At 40.5% G+C, this 21,517-nt stretch overlaps 2 protein-coding genes across 2 annotated transcripts in view; both read right to left on the bottom strand.

The window, feature by feature from the left end:
- The window catches only part of LOC311034135 (uncharacterized protein), a gene marked incomplete at its 5' end in the record, with an annotated part of 61,884 nt that extends 45,088 nt beyond the window's left edge, over positions 1–16,796 (bottom strand). Inside the window, 8 exons of the mRNA XM_084041882.1 lie at positions 9,152–9,291; positions 9,632–9,889; positions 10,483–10,584; positions 11,251–11,505; positions 11,652–11,909; positions 12,483–12,818; positions 13,515–13,635; positions 16,671–16,796. Coding sequence (XP_083898008.1) covers positions 9,152–9,291; positions 9,632–9,889; positions 10,483–10,584; positions 11,251–11,505; positions 11,652–11,909; positions 12,483–12,818; positions 13,515–13,635; positions 16,671–16,796 — 1,596 coding nt within the window. The remainder of the gene's footprint in view (positions 1–9,151; positions 9,292–9,631; positions 9,890–10,482; positions 10,585–11,250; positions 11,506–11,651; positions 11,910–12,482; positions 12,819–13,514; positions 13,636–16,670) is intronic.
- A 341-nt stretch (positions 16,797–17,137) lies between these two features.
- mmp17b (matrix metallopeptidase 17b) overlaps positions 17,138–21,517 on the bottom strand; it is a gene marked incomplete at its 3' end in the record, with an annotated part of 13,978 nt that continues 9,598 nt past the window's right edge. The window contains exons 10-13 of the mRNA XM_084041881.1: positions 21,427–21,517; positions 19,364–19,714; positions 17,405–17,763; positions 17,138–17,206 (exon numbers count right to left, since the gene is read on the bottom strand). The exon at positions 21,427–21,517 is cut by the window's right edge and continues 62 nt beyond it. Coding sequence (XP_083898007.1) covers positions 17,138–17,206; positions 17,405–17,763; positions 19,364–19,714; positions 21,427–21,517 — 870 coding nt within the window. The remainder of the gene's footprint in view (positions 17,207–17,404; positions 17,764–19,363; positions 19,715–21,426) is intronic.

The following is a 21,517-nucleotide window of genomic DNA, read 5'->3' as shown; positions in this document are numbered from 1 at the left end:
CTGTCTGGAATAATAACTGATCATCATACATACAGGTCTACTACTAACCTTTGTTGATTATTGTCATCTTAAATTGACCAGCCAAAGTAAAATCCCCGATTTTAGAGTGTTCTCCAACTTGCTTGGACATCAGAGTGATGTGTTGGATTAATGTTGCCAATCAGCTGTGTAACATTAGCAGGTTAACGATGGCTCGTTGAGCCTATGCATTTGACCCTGATTTGACCACAAAGGCAATCAAAAGCACTAATTAATGGCAGCTGTAAGTAACCGGTTGTCTATCGTCTGTGTCTTGTGTATGTTTAATAGCCAACTGAATGTTTTCTGTAGCCTAGAGATATCATATCAATTAATTCCCTGAAGAGGGTAGACCCTCTCCCTCATGCTAAACTTAAAGTGACTTATAAGGTTCCACTTCTCCTCAAAAAGACAACTTTATTTTCCTTTCTCAATGACAAGCTTAATATTATTATTGCATGTTGGCTATGTGCAATAACTGCAAGCCAATGTTCATAGGCATTGTCAGTATTTGTCTTCATTATTTCTTGAATTCCTATTTCTTTAGTTGCCAATAATTCCACTGTAAGCCAGTGTTTTCAGTCTTTTATTGCTACACAATAAATAGTAAAAATAAATTCTACATTCATAAATAATACAAAATAAAATAATAATAACGATTAAAAGGTTATATGATTAAATGTATTCTATTGGTCAAAGGTATGTTAAATCCACCTGTTGTCCACTACTAGTATTTCTTACCATAAGGTGTGCTAATACTACAGATTCATAAAAAAAATATATTTATGATGTTTTAATATATGTATATATATCGGTATCGGCCTTGAAAAGCAGGAACGGGTCCGCACTGAACCCCCCCCCGTTGACAAAACCGGGTCCAAGCACCGGGCACCATGTAGGGTGTGAATTTGTGGGACTCATAAAATGTCCCTGGGACCCATCTAAAAGACCACCCTTGCATCCCAGGACCCATTACATTGAAAACCTAGCAACATCACTGCAACCTTTACCATCCCCAGTCTAAGGTTAGGGGAAGCAACATAACGGAAAAGACAATGGAATTTAAAAATTGAACATGGATTTATCATCAAACACAAAGAAAAAGGTTACAAAAATGTTAAGACAATAATATGCAAAGGAACCTAAACAAACCTACTATAATACAACTATTCTAAACAAATACAAACTCAAAGAAATTAAGACAAAACAGAGTCAGAGTTCTGGACACATATCACGGTCAGAATCCTTTCCATAATAAGGTATGACCATGGATGACGAGTAAAAGTTTGGGTGGGAGGACGGAGGGATTGATTCTACGTTACCGAAGCTGACTGTCCTCCCCCCAGTCAAGTTAGACCAGGGTGATGCAACTTTGATGATGTAGAGAGCCACTATATTTCCACACTCACTCCAGAGGCACACATTGCATCATACTGTCTCTCCATATTTCAACTTTATTCAACATTCTATGTCACACAAAAGTAGCAAAAAATAGCCCATCTACAAGCTTGTGTAGATGGGCTATGGGCTACACTGCGTTGCAGTGCGATGCGTTTTGAGCTTGTAGATCTGCTATTTCAACTATTTTTGAATTGGGATCCAGATTTTTTTTTTTTTTTGTAATCCTGAAAAGTAACATTTTTATTTAATTTCAAATGCATTTAGTTAAACTTATGTTAACGTTATGAACTTAAATACAAACACATTGGACATAAAAAAGACAATATAATGTTAATACTAGTCATTAAGCTACTAATATGGACTGAAGTAATTAAAGCGGGTCATGTTTGCATGTTTGGAATTGTAACAGCTGAAATTAATAATATCTCAGTATTATGCTATTAACCTGCGGGCCACATTAAGTGAAGGTGGGGGATGCGTGTGGCCCCCAGGCCACCAGTTAACCATGTATGAGTTAGACTGAGAGGTTTTAGAGGAGCAGCTAGGGGGCGAGGCCATGGCATGATCAGTTACACTGTAACCCTTACAGTAACTGTAACTGTTACAGGGATCGATTCACCACGTGCAGGACCAGATCTCTGTCAGATCACCACAGCTGACAGTCATTTGGCACTCAGCTCTCCACCTCTCCACCTCTCAGAAACAGGAATAACAGAACACAAAAGCAACACACAAAGTAATACAAACTACAAACAATACAAATGGCCAAATAATATAATGAATCCATATTATATCCTACACCAACTATACAAATACACAATACGGCTGGCTGTAACAGACACCATCAACCAGTCCTCCCTCCTTGGCATAAGTGGCACGACCCTTTGCACTTTAATCTGACCACTGTGACCAACATCAATGATATGCAACTCCTCCACTGACCCAGTCACTTATGGTGTACCCCAAGGCTCTGTGCTCGGTCCCCTCCTCTTCATCATCTACATTCTATCACCATCAAATCCTCCCCTTTTGAGTGGTACCAACCACTCACAAGGACTGACTTTGTGTGTGTGTCCGTCTGTATGTTTGTGGACGGCCTCAACATGTTTGTGTCTGGCCTCAACAGCTGCAGCTGATTGCAACACAAAGATGCAACCAGTTACACTAATTAAACACAAACAGGAGTGCAACACACTCAAAGGCACCACTCACTTCACACTGGGTTAGCACCTTAACTAACATCCATATATATCATATCATGCACAGTATACATCTGCTGCTATGCTCACACACCTTATATCTTATCTCAGGTACCATGTGTAAATATGTAGATCATTTGTTATTTGTTTTTTTTCTGTTTGATGTCCTTTCCGCCCTTGCCCCCCCCCCCCTCCCCCCTCCCCCCCCATCTCCTCTTCTTCCCTTTCTTTCTTCTATGGAAATAACGATACGATGGGAACGAAAACTAATTTCACGTCTTTACTCTGTAAACCTGTGATGTGACAATAAAGATGATTCTGACTCATCATCTACATTCTATCACTAAACAGATCCTCCTCCATCATGGCCTGGCTACAGTTTCACTGTGACACATAACTATTTTCTCTCTCTCTCTCTCTCTCTCTCTCTCTCTCTCTCTCTCTCTCTCTCTCTCTCTCTCTCTCTCTCCCTCCCTCCCTCCCTTAGCTTCCACAAAGTGGTCGCTATCCTGGGGTCAACACAAAATGTCAACAATACTAGTTAAAACAGACAATAGTTAAAATGGTTCTATATATCTAAAACAAAAAGGCCAGAACAGACAAAATAGCCGATCTACCGATCTACAAGCTGGCAACGCCTCGCGTTGTCAGCTTGTAGATCGGCTATTTTCACAATATTTATGTGTGGAACGGAGTCAAACAAAATGGGGGGTCCCCAGTTCAAATATGATTATTTTTGGGGGTCGTGGCCTGAAAAGGTTGAGAACCACTGGAATAGAGGACAGGGTTTACATGAAAAGGGCAGGGAGGGCACACAGGAGGGCACACAGGGAAGGCACACAGGGAGGGCACACAGGGAGGGCACACAGGGAGGGCACACAGGGAGGACACACAGGGAGGGCACACAGGGAGGGCACACAGGGAAGGCAGAGGCCAAGATGGTGGCACCATAACTCCGATGCTGACATAACATTATGTTGTTTCATGCTGTGGGGTTTTCACAGCTGAATTGACATAAAAACAAGTGTGAGGTTATTACTAAGTGTGATAATGGTGTGAAACACAAAGCAGAATTATCTGCTGACATAAAATATGTGTCTGAAAGTTGAGAGAATATTGGCATACGTACGCATTATTGTACGTATTCATTCAATCTGAAACATCATGCAGATATCCAATATGTTTTACTTTGCCTGTAAACACTGTTCATGTGAGCTTTTGTTATATTTTTCAATAAAAAACATTATAAACAGTATGTATTTTTCATGTCTGTTAAGCATTAGTTTGAACAAACCTCCATGTATTCATTAGTAGCATTTATAAGTGTGAGGTTTCCCCCTACTGGCTGTAATCCATCAGTTATAAAAGACATGACAGCATTAATGATTTATTTAAAGTGTTAAATAATGGAGACTTTATGTTCAACACAATCACTAGCTCCAACAGACTTTAATATATAGGCCTATATGTAATCTGCCGTGAATACTACAATGATCATGATTATAGAGATGAAGTCTGTCCAGTTCTACACAATCACATTTAATATCTTTGTTCAATGCAATAACAGGCATCATCTTCACTGGTTTGAATCAATGCACAAACATCAATGTGCTGTGATTATCTATAATATACAACACATTGTTATGATGTTTTGTATGATGTAATAGGGAAATGCTGTTATAAAACAGATGAATCAAACTAGATGATGCGAACATTATCCTGAATACATGAGGTATAATGGACAGGATAGAATACACATCCAACCTGAACAAAGTGATACTAATCTTATATTTTCACATTATTATACTTGATTGATTGACTCATATGGGAGGAAATGTAAATAATCAAAAAACAAATCAATCACTCCCCCCCATGAAGCCTTGAATTCATGGACATGTCTTTGTTTTTGTCTCATTCCTGAGACAATAATACAATATGTACAGTGTCCACTGTGGTAGGAGAACAATGTAAAACTATAAAGAATAATATAAAGTCCTAAACATCTCTCACAGTGTTAATCACTGATCAGCCTATGATCCAGGCTCAAAGACAATGTCTTAAATATGGTTTTGTTAAGATATAAAATTGGTCTCCTATTGACTTCAATTACTCCCATTAGGTTTATTAAAACTAAGACATCTAATTGATAGGAAAAGGGTATTTGTTTGGGGTGAAGTACTCCTTTAACCCATTGAAAGCGGGAATGCATCCATAAATGTCATAAATTAAAACAATTTATGTTGCTATATATCAGTGGTTCTCAAATGTTTTCATGTCAAGAACTCCAAATATTGGAATTGAAAACTTTATTTATTCTCAAAAAGAGCATTGGGTTTACCCTCATTTGCAATACTGTCTAGATTACACACACAAAAAAATCAACAATTAAGGCACATACAGATATAAAAATATTTGTTAACTTTGGCCAATTATTTCTCCCCTTTAATAATACCAATTGGTATTGTGTTTTATATCATTTTCATTAGTCACATTTACAACAAGGTACAGCTTGTAAGGATGGGGCTTTCGTGGAATGAGCAACACAGCTAAACTTGTGGGTAAAGCGCCTCCAAAGAATTTTCCAAAATCACCCAATATGCTTCTGTTGATAATCGCTCTTGTTTTGAGCAATCTGCCAGCACACACCTGCTGAGAGGTGTGTGCCAGTAGTCACAGGTGTGTGACTGCCTCACAGGTGAGTGACTGGCACCTGAACATGGGTTCTGCAACCTTGTTGAGTTTGTGTATGCTCCAAGCAGAAACACTGCTCCAATGAAAAGATGCCACGTTTGTTCCTTCAGTATAAGGCCTGTGCAATAGGGCAAGTGAAGCTGGTGTTCCGTTACGCAGATTACACATTCTGCGTGTATTCTGTGGTGTCAGCCCTGGTACCAATTGCAGGCAGGTGCGTGCCAGTCACAGGTGTGTGCCAGTCACAGGTGCGTGCCAGTCACAGGTGCGTGCCAGTCACAGGTGCGTGCCAGTCACAGGTGTGTGCCAGTCACTGGTGTGTGTCAGTCACCGGTGTGTGCCTGGCACCTGAGCATGGGTCCTGCAACTTTGGCCTCTGTCTTTGGTACCGTTGTGCAAATCTTGCTTGTACAGTAAATCGGTTCCTCAGTGAAGCAAGGGGTCTCGGGTTGTTGTCTTCCTTGTTGACTTCACCAGTCTCACAGAACTTGGTCCTAAGTTTGGAAACATTGCAGATCTACAAGCTCATAAGAGCTTGTAGATCTGCTATTTTTGAATAGCCAAAGTATAAAATAATGTTTATTGCTCAAATCTAAAATGAAACAGATGCTCCCCTCCTCAGCCCTTGGACCTGACATTCCCGGTTGTTCATTATCCTGATAGTTATTACATCTTAAACTACTTGAACCGTGGATTCATCAATAATAGCCAATCTACAAGCTCACAACGTTTTTGGAGAAGAGATTAAAATATCTTTGTAGAAATTATAAATTCATACAAAATAACATGTGCTTTGTAATGGATGGAAATTGAACTAAGTAGGCTATACAGCATGGTTGCACTTATAAAGCAGCAATGACTGAATATGATATCGAATATCAAAATATTGAATCAAGCTAATTAAAAACTGTCTGGGGTAAACACCATAGTAGAGGTATGTCTTAAAGTGAGGAACTTCAAGGGGAACTAAGTGTGACCCATCTTTATTGTTGTCACCTGCAGCTATTCATGATTGATTGATTGCAGAATTAACAGATGATCCATCGTCACTATAAGCAGAGATGAAATACCTATAATAGCCACCAGGGAGAAACACCACACTTCTAAATGCTACTGATAAATGCAAGGAGGTTAATTCAGAACAAATGCTCAATGATGAAATAGTAAATGTTTTATTGCAAAAGCACAATCTGATAACAAAGCTGACATGTACAGTATTCATAGGCAAAGTTAAATGTATGATATACATGCATGGAATGAAAATGTTTTACAATAATATGTTTATGCAAATATTCTCTCATCTTTAAGCCACACATTTTAAGCCACAGGGTAATTCTGCTCATCTCGTATTTTTAATCTCACGCATTATGTTAATTCAGCCGTTTAAAAAAACACAGCATGAAAATGCTAAATAAATGTCAACGTCTGAGACGTCAAACATAAACCACTTCATCTGATAGAAATAACTTCTCAGACGTCAAACATAAACCAACTTCTGCTTTCTCACAGTTCTGTCTTATCATGAGGATTATCAGTGGTGTAAAGTAACTATGTACGTTTACTCAAGTACTGTACTTGATTGTAATTTTGAGGTACTTTTACTTTACTAAAGTATTTCCAATTTTCAATACTTTTACTTCTACTCCACTACATCTCAGAGGTACATTTTGTACTTTTAATCCACTACAATTATTTGAAAACTTTAGTTACTAGTTACTTTGTATATTTTGATTATTATTGCTTCAGCCCTATATAGATTCCGGCTATTTGAAAATAGCCGATCTACAAGCTCACAATGATCTGCTATTTCCAAAAGATTTTTACACATCAGAAAACTTGTGAAACGGGACATTCTGCATAATGAGTACTTTCTCCTTTTGGTACTTCAACTACATTTGATGCCAATACTTTTTTAATTTTACCATACATTTTGAATTGTGGACTTTTAATTGTAATAGTATTTTTATATTGCAGTATTGATACTTTTACTTAAGTAAAAAATTTGAGTACTTTTTCCACCACTGATGATTATCGATTTAACATCTACTGTAGAGAGAGATTATGTATGCAAATAAAAGATCATTGAGTTTAAAACATTGTCACAGTAAATGTTGCATTTATACAAAGCTCTATACCATGTACACACACACACACACACACACACACACACACACACACACACACACACACACACACACACACACACACACACACACACACACACACACACACACACACACACACACACACACACACACACAGTTGTGGTTCAGTGTCTTGCTCAAGGACACTTCGACACAAACCCAGGGGGAGGCAGGGATCAAACCGGGAACCTTCCGTTTCCCAAGCAGCCGCTCTACTGCTGAGGAGGGTCTCTCCTGAGTCTATCCACAATAGATTCTATCACAAGTTATTGAGGATCAGAAATCAATAAGGTTTTGGCTTATCAATTCTCTTATCAAATCACTATAGTCTGGAACAAACATAATGTCCGTCTAATAAAAGCTTTTGACTTCTGTTGAATTTCTTACCAAACTACCAATAAAAACAAACAAGGATGCATGATTATAACACTTCAATGTGGAGCATGCTCTACCTTTGATTGTCTGTGGAAATTAAATGAAAGTGACAGAGTGCTCCAGATGAACACCTACAGTAGATGTCCAGTGACTTTGACCAGTTTCACTTTCCAAACCTTTGCATCATGCATGTCACACAAACAGAACGCCATGCCTTTTGTTGATACAACAAGTTTGTTCATATAGAGTCCTATCCACAAACCCGAAACTGGTCAAAGTCACTGGCCTCACCTACTGTATGTGCCAAAAACTATCCCTAACCCAATGATATAAAAAGTGATGGTGGGATCAATAATTGGATTGAAATGGATAAAAATGTGGATCCCCATCTCTACTCCTGAGCCATTGCATTGATTGATTGATTGATTGATTGATTGACTGACTAATTTATTAGTCAGAAATGCAAACAGTACAGGTACAGACTAGTGAACACTTGGGATAACACAAAAAGCAGGAACCAGTGGTCCTATGTATTCAATTCATCAACATAGCATACAAAATAACACCAAAATGCAATATCATCAACAAATATAAAACACAGAGTAGAAAAGGGGGAACTAGAAAAAGTGCTCCTCGGAGCACAGCGCCAGGTCAGGTAGGTTATTGTGGGCCAGCAATGTTGGGAATTCGCCAATCAGGATGGAACATGAAAAATCGGACCGATCCGTCTTGATCACTTGACTATAGAGATAATGTATAATTTGGACGACATGTGTAGGAGTAATATAAAAAAAATGTTTCGCAAAAATCGGCCTCCTGGTGGAGCTATAACAGGTCGATGTTAAAAGAGTGGCATTTCTTCCTCGGCCTGGTGTGTGTGTGCAAAGTTTCACGGAAATCGCTGTGTTCATGATTTGAGGCATTTTGTTCAAAACGGAGCACTCCTGCAAACTTTGGAAACCAATCTTAGCCAATCAGGATGGAATATGAAAAATCTGAAAGATGCTTTTCCTTTAATGACTATAGAGATACTGTGTACCGATTTGAGTGATGTTTTGGCAAAATCTGCAGGAGTACTGGCCAAAAATTGTTTTGAAAAAATCGGCCTTCTGGTGGCGCTATGACAGACGGACGGACGGACGGACAGACGGACGGACAGGCAGGGTGCAAAACATAGTCTAGGCCACGCCTTAGGCCTGATGGAGACAAAAAGGGGGGTAAAAAAAGGGGGGGTAAAGGCAGTGAATGCCATCACCTTTCTATGGGAGAGGTGAGAGTGCAGATCCCTCCAAACAACAGTGACACCCTAAGTTAATCAGTTACCATGACAACCGTGTTGCAGTAAAGCGGGTCTTGTTGTGGAGGAGGGCGGGTCTTCATCTTGTAGTAAATGTAGAATCCAACACTCACCATGAGCAGGACGCACATTTCAGCCACTTGGAAGTAGAGATACACACCGTGATCTACACACAACACAACGCAACGCAACGCAACGCAACGCAACGCAACACAACACAACACAACACAACACAACACAACACAACACATTTTACACAATTATCATTATTATGTTTATCATGTTTTATCATTTAGAATAGAATTTTTGTCATTATGCCAAATATGCTAATTATTTCCTCTCCACACACATGTCAGTGTGTTGTCTCTGCTGTTGTTTCCTACTACCTTCGTCCTACTACTCCCGTTCAACACCCCCCATTGACAGGCTCCTCTATTATTATTATTACCCATTCATTCATTAATGTCATGTTCATCAGCATCAGTTATAATCATGTTCAGTCTCACCTGGACAAGGTGAGATGTCCTGATCAGCAACATCACTGCTAACACTGTTGTTCACGTCACAGATCAGGACTCCAGATGAACCCACAGTCAGTGTGATGTCCTGTGTGTCATGATGTCCAGAGAGGAGCTGCTTGTCTGTCAGGGTTTGTCCATCCAGAGTCCAGTTGTACTGGACACTGTCCCCTTCACAGGAGCAGGACACCCTCATCTGTCCTTGGGACAGACACTCAGAGGACAGCTTAGGAGGAGACACTGGAGCTGGAGGACACACAGTTAAAACACAGTGACAGACACAGCACATTAGAGTTAGACTGATAGATGAGACAATGTTATACCTACAATGTACCATAATGCAGTTTACATTTAGTAAATGAACATATCCAGAGCAACTGGACATGATCACATACTAAATGCATGTGAGACTAACTGTTGTTCTCTCATAATCAGCTGTGTAATCAGTAAAGGTTTATAACAATGTTTTACTGAACTTCACTAAACTACAGTAAACTAAACTTAACAACAATAGAAAAGTGATGTTGTCTCTAAGAGATACTGGAATATGTTGTTGTCAATGATTATTGATTATTTTATATCAGTTCTTATTAGTAACACTTTACCTTGAACAGACAGATGGAGATGTTTAGTTTCAATGAGCAGGCCTTCCTTGTCATTGATTGTAAGGACATAATGAGCTTCATCACTCCTTGTGATGTCACTCATCTTAAATGTCCCACTACTGACATCAAAGGATGATCTGTGTTTGTAAGTTTCAGGAATCACAAATTTATTGTTTTTAATCTTGAGTATTACTAATGTGTTATTAATTATATTTTGTGTCAATGTGTATTCACGTCCTGTCTCAATCTTCTCCACCAGTCGTAGATCAACGTTTCCTCCCACAGCTGCATAACATTGATTTCCATTCTGTCTGGCATCACAGGGGTTCTGCACACCTGGACAGTTTGAAACATAACACATAAAAACATTAGGAACATCTATCATTTCTTATAGTCATAACTGATCGTCTAATAGCTATTACTTCCCAAGATGTATGTAACCACAGATGTATGTAACCACAGATGACTTCATTCACCCTAAAATAGAATTAAATATGAGCTACAGTGACATCATTCCATAGTATACATGGAAATAGGAGAAGGAAACACTATTAGCCAGAGATCTAAGTAAAATATCTGAATTTAAAAACAAAATGAATGACACTAATTATGCCAATATAGTCTAAATGTTTAGCCACACATTTTAAATGAACAAAGAATTGTGCTTCTCTAGTATTAATCCTCCAGCTTGTTTCTATGTCAGCTCAACTGTTAAAAAGCAACAGCATGAAAGTGTTAAATGTCAGCGTCTGAGACATCAACCATAAACCTCTTCATCTTAACTTCTCCTTTATTAGAGAGTATCAACTTTACTCAGTTCTGACTAAACCTCATAACTCCATTGTATGTGGGTACAGCAATGATAATATAAGGAGTCAAGGACACATTCAAGTATCTGACAATGTATAAAGTCACTATACCAACTGTGATGAGGCAGGATTGTGTTGTTTTAAAAACACGTTTTTTTTCCCATCTCCTAAAAAGGTAATATTTTGGACTCACTGGGTGGGACAGAGGTGGTGGTAGGTGTCATAGAGGAGGTGGTAGGTGTCATAGAGGTGGTGGTAGGTGTCATAGAGGTGGTGGTAGGTGTCATAGAGGTGGTGGTAGGTGTCATAGAGGTGGTGGTAGGTGTCATAGAGGTGGTGGTGGGTGTCATAGAGGTGGTGGTGGGTGTCATACAGAAGGTGTCATTGTCAAACACCCATCCTGATATGTGTATCCCGTTGGATAAGGTGCAGTTGATGAATTTGAAGCCTAATAGACAAACATGGAAGACAGATGTAAATGGTGCATTTATTTAGTTAGGATGGTTAAATGCAGAGGACGTTTCTCACCTATAATTATTATTATTCATTAATATCATGTTCATCAGCGTCAGTTATAATCATGTTCAGTCTCACCTGGACATGGTGAGATGTCCTGATCAGCAGAATCACTGCTAACACTGTTGCTGACGTCACAGACCAGGACTCCAGATGTATCCAGAGTCAGTGTGATGTCCTGTGTGTCATGATGTCCAGAGAGGAGCTGCTTGTCTGTCAGGGTTTGTCCATCCAGAGTCCAGCTGTACTGGACACTGTCCCCTTCACAGGAGCAGGACACCCTCACCTGTCCTTGGGACAGACACTCAGAGGACAGCTTAGGAGGAGACACTGGAGCTGGAGGACACACAGTTAACACACAGTGGAAGATACAACACATTAGTTTGATAGATGTGACAATGTCAGACTTACAATGTACCATAATGCTGTTTACATTTATTATATGAACATATCCAGAACAACTGGACATGATACTATATGCATATGAGAATAACTTTATGTGGTATAAGTCACTATTTGTAATTGTATTTCTGACATATTAGTGCTTCATTGATGCATTTTATTTACAGTTCTTCTAGTTTCTACTTTTACAGGTAAAATATCTGCATGTAATTAGAAAACAAATGTATATTATGGTATATTAATTTAGTGTTTATAATTTAGATTCATAGTAATTAATCAATGATAAAACAAACATATGATATGAAGATGTTCTCTCAGAGCTGAACATAATCAGCTGTGTAATCAGTAAAGGTTTATAACAATGTTTTACTGAACTTCACTAAACTACTATAAACTAAACTTAACAACAACAGAAAGGTGATGTTGTCTCTAAGAGATACTGGAATATGTTGTTGTTGTCAATGATTATTGATTATTTTATATCAGTTGTTATTAGTAATACTTTACCTTGAACAGACAGATGGAGATGTTTAGTTTCAATGAGCTTTCCTTCCTTGTCATTGATTGTAAGGACATAATGAGCTTCATCACTCCTTGTGATGTCACTCATCTTAAATGTCCCACTACTGACATTAAAGGATAATCTGTGTTTGTAAGACTCAGGAATCATAATTTTATTGTTTTTAATCTTGAGTATTGCTGATGTGTATTTAATCATATTTTGTGTCCATAGGTATTCACGTCCTGTCTCAGTCTTCTCCATCAGTCGTAGATCAACGGTTCCTCCCAGAGCTGCATAACATTGAGTTCCATTCTGTCTGGCATCACAGTGGTTCTGCAAACCTGGACATTTTGAAACATAACACATAAAAACATTAGGAACATCTATCATTTCTTATAGTCATAACTGATCGTCTAATAGCTATTACTATTCACTTTTCAAAGTTAAATTTATGCCTGCTGTCTGAAGCCGGAGACAGAGACTCTCTGTCCCCAGACGCTATCTCTTTGAAGAGCACGTATGAAACAGCTGATCGCTGTAGCACGGTTCATAAAGTCATAGGTCAAGTTTGTGATATGGACTCAAGGCAGAATGTTTCACAATTATAAACATTTGATATTTACCATTTGAGTACGTACAGTACAATTAACCTCCATCAGTGGAATACAGGTAGGGACTGAAATTGTAAATATGAATTACTAATATTTGGAATTGAGCTAAATTAATTTGCCTCAAATTCTGTTTTATTTTATAGGTCTGGCCCTCAGGCCGCACGTTAACCATATGCTTCCTAAACCGTGTTCATACACAAAGTCAAAATGCATGTGACTTCATAACATTGTCAATGGAGAGTAAAAAACATGCACTGTATTTGCTTTCATACGAAACAATTGATCACTGAGAAATGTGACTGATGAAAGCAAATCAAATGTATAGTAGATATAATAGTGAATATGAATAGTAGATATAATAGTGAGTATGTGAATATACTGTGAATATGAATAATGTGTTAAATAGTGAATAAAGCAGCTTCTCACCATGAGACAGTCCAACTGTCATCATCAGTAGAACAAACACAGTCTCCATGTGGTCTGGATGGAGAGGAGAGGAGAGGAGAGGAGAGGAGAGGAGAGGAGAGGAGAGGAGAGGAGAGGAGGGCTGGTCAGATGAGATGAGGTCGTAGGTCGTAGGTCAGATGGAGAGGCAGGTGGAGGTCGTAGGTCATAGGTCAGAGGTGGATGTAGAGATGTGACTTTGAGAAGCTTCACATCAACTGATAGATTCAACATGAAGACAAACGCTACATAAGACACACCCTCTCTGTGGATCAACCAATCATCAACAAGATTCTGACCAATGATAACACAGGTGTTCTGTTTAGAGGAAAGAGGAAGTGTTCTGGGCTGGAGGGTTTTTCTGATGAAAAAAAAGTTAGAAGAGAAAAGAAGAGGTTGCAGAGGTGGTCACATGACTGACTGAAACAGACTTCAGCAGAACTCTACAAATGGAACTTACTGAATATTAAAACAATATTTAGCTAATCTCCCTCCACTTAACTTAACTATTTTATGGGTCTCACATGCATTATCATATAAGTGTAGTTTTTGTCATGACTGTTATAGTCTATTCTGTTTTCATGAAAGATGTTGATGTAAGTCCACACCGATGCAACTAGTCACAACTTGTAACCAATTGCAAGACATTGCAGCGGTCCTAACTGACCGGTTGCAGGCCTGTGCTTTTGAGGAAACGGTTGCAAGTAGTTGCAAGCATTGCAGTTGCACAATTGCGTTGCGAATCATTGGAGTGAACTGGCTTACACAAAGGTTTCCACTGTATATAACCTAAAGATTTAATACCATATTTAGCCTACAGGATTCTAAGGAAATTATGATTTTTTAAATTCAACAAACTAAATGTAGTGTGTGTAATGCATAGGATAACTGTTTACTTTAACATTGCATACATGAATATCACCTTTGCAGCAGATGCTTTTTCCACAACAGTTTACATGTGAAGCACCTCTATGGCTTGCAGAATCGCTAATTCATCCATTTTTGGACCTAAGTGGGACAATGCAGGTTCCACCCTCTGTTCATGTAGTCCATTAGCTAGGAACCCACATTTACCATCTAGGGGGAATAATTCTCATAGTGATTTTTGTGAAGGTATACACCCGTAGTGTTAGAAAATATGTTATAATATTGCAATATTGCATCGGTGTAAGCTTTCTGTGTGTTATCAATCCATTCATAACCCCATGATGATGATGATTATTGACCCTCTCTTTTTTTAAACGGTGGGCATAGCTCAAACTATGTTCTCTATTACTGGCAGTGACAACATAGTGACCATACATTACACAAGATGTACTTCTGTTTTCAATATGTTACACAAATGTTCCTTTGTAAATAACCTAAAGATCCAATACCATGATTACATACATACTGTAGATTCCAAGGAAACCTTCTAAATCCTACATTCTGCATAATGACTACTTTTATTTTGGATGGTTGATCTGTGTGTATGCTGGCTGTGGGTGTGAAAGAAGCAGCTCCCCCGCAGGGCTCGGGATGCAAGAACCAAATGCTGCTATGATAGACCGACTGACCAGGGAGCAGATTATTGCAACGTAATATATTAAAGTGAGAGCCAGCTGAGAGCGTGTGCACAAAACACATCAAAATATACCTCTGTGGATCCAAAGTGCACCGTGACATGTGTGATCATGGATTCCTTATTAATCGAGGTGAAAACATGCAATTTAACGTCATTGTCAACGTCTCTTATTGTAGGCTGCTGCTACAGCATAACGTCTCTTATTGTAGGCTGCTGCTACAGCATAACGTCTCTTATTGTAGGCTGCTGCTACAGCATAACGTCTCTTATTGTAGGCTGCTGCTACAGCATGGAGCATCAGCTCACATCTCACCGACTGCTCGGTGAGATGTGAAGTTAGAACGAGCATTTTAGGATTGTCGGGTCCATAAAATAATGCATGTCGGCTCCACTGGGATCTTGGAACCAATTTCACTATAGAGTAAGCTTGAATATCAACTTAAATAGAAAGTCTGCTAGTTCAGGAGCCACAAGGACTTCAGTTGGACAAAACGCTATAATCACACAGCTTTTACGAAACAATTCATCCAGTTTCATAGCAGTTTTTTATTTTTGGGAACATTTTCAAGATGAAAAAATATATACATTTAATTAGTCAATGAAGGTGCATGGAGGTTTAAATTGTATCTACTATGAAGATTAAAAAAACACCAATCATCATTTGCACGTAAATGTATTGAAAATGTATGAACTGGCCGAGAAAAAAAAAAAAGGTATTGTGATGTGGAGATTATGAAGCAACGTGTGGCAACCATATAACGTTAGACCAAAGGTTAGTTACAGTATTAATTATGACTTTTACTGAGTTTACACTTCTGTATCCTGTTGATGACATGTATTGTTGTGTAAATTCGTTATGCTACTTTGATGAATCGAATACATAGGACCACAATGGAAACAAGTCCCCAGGACTTTGTTGTGTTCTTTTAGCTTTAATGTGTGACTGAACCTCATGTTGTTTACATCTATGACTAATGAAGTATTCAATCAATCAATCAGAAATGACATGCAGGATGTCAGAGTGATGGACTGCTACACCAGCGCTTCATAAACCGTTTAGAGCTCAAAACCCAACAGAGAAATGTGACGTCTCTCCCCCGGGACCCAAACTAGTGAAAATAGCAGATTTACGAGCTTGTAAATCTGCTATTTTCACTTTTCTTAACCCATTCAATCCAGGAACGCATCTGTGTGTCATTTTAGATTTCTTTGGCTATTCAAAAATAGCAGATCTACAAGCTCATAGCGCTGCAAAGAGTGTCGCGCTATGAGCTTGTAGATCTGCTATTTTTGAAAAATCTTGAACATTTGTGCAAATCTTTGAATATATAAATATTTTTAAAGCGAACATTTGTAACTCAAATCTTTGCCTCTGGGGGGTCCCTGGAACAAAACATTTTACAAATGTTCACTTTAAAAAAATACTGTATATATATTTAAAGATTTGCACAAATGTTCTGGATTTTTCAAGGGGTGTTCTGGTAGATGGCAACGTAAACAAACAAAACCAAGAACCATCACAGAACTTCACGGGTGGGTGCTTGGGTGGCGCGCCGTAAAAGTGCCTTGCCCACCAACGTGGTGTCTGCGGGGGGTTTGAATCCACCGTGGTGCATCCGGCTTTGTCCAGCGTCTATACCAACACAATAACTGCCTGTGTTCAGAGGTGAGAAGCCGGGCGGGGAGGAGGGTGGATACATGTCACTGTACATATGTAACGCCCCGCAAAGGGAATTCCCTTTGGCTCAGTGGTTAAGTTGTTGGCTTTCCACACGGGAGACCCGGATTCGAACCCCCCGGGGCGTTACATTGGTGCCGTGACCCGGATGGGGTTTCCCCGTGGGAGGAGGTCAAACGGGGGAGTGAGTGTAGCAGAGTGGCGCACAACCTCAACCTGATGGCCTGAAAAGTCTAATATCTCCCCCGAGCTATAGGGAATTCCCTTTGGCTCAGTGGTTAAGATGTTGGCTTTCCACGCGGGAAACCCAGGTTAGAATCCCGGGCGTTATACATACCCCTACGGGCTGGGGGGCAGAGCCTGTCAGAGTGTTTGGCGGGAAGAGTAGGAAGAAGGCTCTACGTCTTCACGGTGGGGGCTCCTCACTGGCAGCTGAGTCAGTAGGAAACGACAGCAGTGACAACACAGAAATGTGTGGTGAGGAGGAATTAATTGGCATAACGACTAAATTGGGGAGGAACAAAAAAAAAGGGTTCAGGAAAGTTTCAGGTTACGTAACGTTTTGGGTTTAACCCTTCGCTGTCAAAAACATCCATTAAGTGTCCATACGGTCAATGACAAGACGGCTACCATAAAGAGGTCTCTGGCGCCCCCCGGTGCTGCGTTGTGGCAGGTGCAGGGGGGCCGGTCCCTCTGTCTGTCTCTGTGTCCAGCGTCTGTGTGTCTGTGCTGTCCCTGCTGCCTCACGCCTCCTCCTCCCCTCACCTCCTCCTCCTCCTCCTCTCTCCATCTCTCTCGCAGCTCCTGTCGCCCGTTGGGCGGAGCCAGAGAGGGGGAGGGGTCGCGCAGTGCGGGCGAGGAGGAGGAGGAGGAGGGGTCGGGGCAGTGCAGCCAATCCCGGGCCAGGGGTCGAGGGTAGCCCGCCTCCGGCGCCGAGCCTGGAAAGAGGAACTTCCAGTAGGAGCGGCCTTTGAAGAGGTAGACGGACCCTGGACACATGAAGGGAGAATAGATGTAAGATCCGTCTGCTTTATTCACCTGTTTCCTAGGCTGTGTGTTTTCCACTTCCTGTCGGATTTCATTGGATATCATTAGTCATCTGACCGGTTTCATTGGATTTCATTGGATCAAAAGACAGGAAGTGGAACACAGTGAAAAGCCTATAGGAAACAGGTGGATACATTACAGTATAAACTCTGGACAGCGTCCTCCACACGTCCTACACTCTTCTCCCTTCAATAGGCTCTATATGCACAGCAGCCATATTGGGAATGAATTGGGCCCCTTGCTTACTTCCTTCACAGGTGTTACCAATGATACTAATTAAGGCTCTGTTCCATTTAGTGTGGCACAGTGGTTGTCTTATTTTCAAGGACCCCCATAACTCTGAGAGTGTACAAATGGAACCAAATGGACCCGTAAGGGTCCATTTGGTTCCATTTGTACACTCTCAGAGTTACACACCCACCATAGGAGGCCATTTGGGAACCAAAATGGAGTGTTTCTAGTGAGCCAACATGCACGATATCAGCACCCTGACCAGAATGGTACAGAGCCTTCACGAGTATCATTGGTAACACCTGTGAAGGAAGTAAGAAGAAGCCCAATTTCTTTCCAATATGACTGCTGTGCATAGAGCCTATTGGATTTGTGTCAGTGTTGGAGGCTTAGCTGTGTGTGTATGAGGAGTCAAGAGGCCGTCTCTGTCATGAACTCACACAGTTCTCTGTGGCTTCTGCCATTTTACTGTGTTAATCAACAAAATAAGTACAGCTGGTCAGGCTTATATAACAACCCTGCCTGACTAGGCTACTGCAAGGGTGTACTCAATGAACACTAATTGCATTCATCACAGTCCCCTACACGTTGGTCACAACTTTTTTTGTGTTTGTTTGTTTATTTCTTGATAGAAAAAAATCTTCTTTTTTTGGTTGCCAATGCGCGACCCCAACGGCACCTTCCCGCGATCCCACTTTGGGTCAAGACCCATAGTTTGAGAACCGCTGGTTTGTAGACTGATTCTTCTTGGTTTAGCTGTGATCCTACTTTACTGAGACACCACACTGTCTCTCTGCATTCTATGTATATGTGTTTACCTTGTTTACTGTAAGTCGCTAAGTGTCAGCTAAATGCCTACATTGTAAATAGTAATATACAGGATTCACACACAGTACAGCAGGGGTCTTCAACCTTTTCAGGCCAAGGACCCCCTAGCTGAGAGAGAGATGAAGCAGGGACCCCCTCTATATTGTATAAAATTGTGTTTCAGATAAACATTTTCTGCTCTTTTTTCCCTCTACACCTATAACTCTTTGCCAAACTCACTCTTTGCTATAACTCACAACGCCTCGCACTGAGCTTGTAGATCGGCTATTTTTGGCTAAAGTTCTCCTCAGAAAAGGGACGCTAGGGTTCAAGTAGTTAATGTAAAAAGAAAAAAATCATATCACACAAAGATTTGGCGGACCCCCTGTAGTAACTCTGAGGACCCCCTAGGGGTCCCGGACCCCCTGTTGAAGACCCCTGCAGTACAGGATAGACACACTCTACACATGGCATTGAATCAGTAAACAAACGGAACATCCTCACCACCGTTGGTCTCCATGGTGATGCCACTGACTCCTCCTCTGAGGAGGTGTGTCCAGGTGTCTCCCGCCTGCTCCGGGCCTCCTCCTCCTCCTCCTCCTCCTAACCCCCCCGTCTCCCCCCACACAGGACCCTCCACAGGGTCCCAGACCAGGCCCCCTGGTCCTGCTAGCGGCCCCGGCGTGGAGTCCAACCCCATGTGGAGCTCAGACAGGGGCCGTGCTGTGGAGAGCGCCCCCATGTGGAGCTCAGACAGGGGCCGTGGTGTGGAGAGCGCCCCCATGTGGAGCTCAGACAGGGGCCGTGGGTATCCTTCCTGGAGGGTCAGGTCCCTGAACAGCCAGAACTGGGAACCTACGGGCAAAGGAACTTAGTTCATGAGGTTCAAGGTTTGACCCATTAAGACCGGGAACGCATCTGTGTCATTTTAAGATTTCTTTGGCTATTAAAAAATAGCAGATCTACAAGCTCATAGCGCGGGACCGAGTGCAGCGCTTTGAGCTTGTCGATCTGCTATTTTTGAAAAATCGTGAAAATGTGTGAAAATCTTTGAATATACATTTTTTAACTCAAATCTTTGCTTCTGGGGGGTCCCTGGAACAACATATTTTGAGATGGGGGTCCGTGGCCAAATACATGTCATTTTGGGGGTCCTTGACATGAAACAGTTTGGGAACTGATATTGATATTGACTGATATTATAGCAACATATGTTTGTTTTTTGAAACTGTTAGGATTTAGAAGACATTTGTAGAATCCCCCAGAAGCAAAGATTTGAGTTAAAATGCTTGCTTTAAAATATATACATATATATTCATAGATTTGCAAACATTTTCACGTTTTTTTTTAAGAAATAAGTTTAAAGTGCGGCACTCAGTGCAGCGAAATGAGCTTGTACATCTGCTATTTTTTTAATAGCCCAAAGAAATCTGGTATAATTTTGTATATATATATATATATATATATATATATATGTGATTATATATATGTGCAGGTATGGCAAAAATGATATACAGATGCTTCTCAAGTTTTAATGGGTTAAGGTGGTCTTTATAGGCTCTGTGCTGTGTTTATGTGCATTAACCTTTTCCAGAAGGTGGCATTTAAACATTTCCAGTAACTTCCCGGTCAGTTTTTTTCATCGCTTCATTTGATTGGCTCAGAAGCAAATTTGAACAAGAAATACATAATGAAGGTGTCCCGTGTTTTTCCAGTTCAAATCTGATGCTGAGCCAATCAAATGAAGCTATGAGAAACTGACCCGGAAGTAGAAATGTTTATGCCTCCTCCTGGAAAAAGGAACTCTACAGTTATGAGTCTGTTGATACTGTATGTCCTGTGAACAACAGCTAAATCTACAAGCTTACAACATGTCTCATCGCAACACATTGTGAGCTTGTAGATCAGCCTTTTATTTTCTATGCATTATGAGTGTTTCTGATATGCAGACTGTTAAAGTAATACTAGGTAACGTTTTCAGTAAAACTAAAGTTAAATTGTATATCTTTTGTAAGTGGCAAATGTTTCACAACACCCACTCCATGAATTTCACCTCCGAAAGCCTTTTATTTATATATTTTCTATTGAACGCTGTCGAGCATGACTTTCCCTCGGAAATTACGTCAGCTGGCCGGAAAAAGGAAGCGGAAATCCACCGGGTTCCTGTTTGGCCAGGAACTACCGCGCCGGTTTCCTGTTTGGCCAGGAACTACCGCGCTAATAACAAAAGGAAACTCACGCTGATTTTAAGAGATTGTATGATTTGAAGAACGAAAAAAAAACAGAAAAAGAAAACACAGCTCACGGTAACTAAAGCTCCACTGGCTAAGAGAAACGATCCACAGATCGTATAAAAACAATTAAAAGAACGCTTTTTGAAACACTTCCGTCTTCCGGTGAAAACGAATGGAATTCTGGGTAACAGAGGATAAACGAACGGCCTGCAGTGACGGTAATGACCAGCAGAGGCTGCTAAAAGTCGTTTTTTGGAAATTTGCACAGAACAACTTTAAGCAGAAGCATCTGAAGCATGCAGACGATGAACAGGAGCAGAACGTCCAGCGTACCGCTGATGAAGATGATGGCGTGGTCCGACCGTCTCTCCAACACAGCCTGGAGGGGGGGCAGGTCAGGGGGTAGACCCCCCCACATCCTCCT

The sequence above is a fragment of the Gymnoscopelus microlampas genome (assembly GCF_963454915.1).
Source record: "Gymnoscopelus microlampas genome assembly, chromosome: 18".
NCBI lineage: Eukaryota > Metazoa > Chordata > Actinopteri > Myctophiformes > Myctophidae > Gymnoscopelus > Gymnoscopelus microlampas.
The sequence above is the reverse complement of the archived record's forward strand: the minus strand, read 5'-3'. Positions and strand labels throughout refer to the sequence as shown.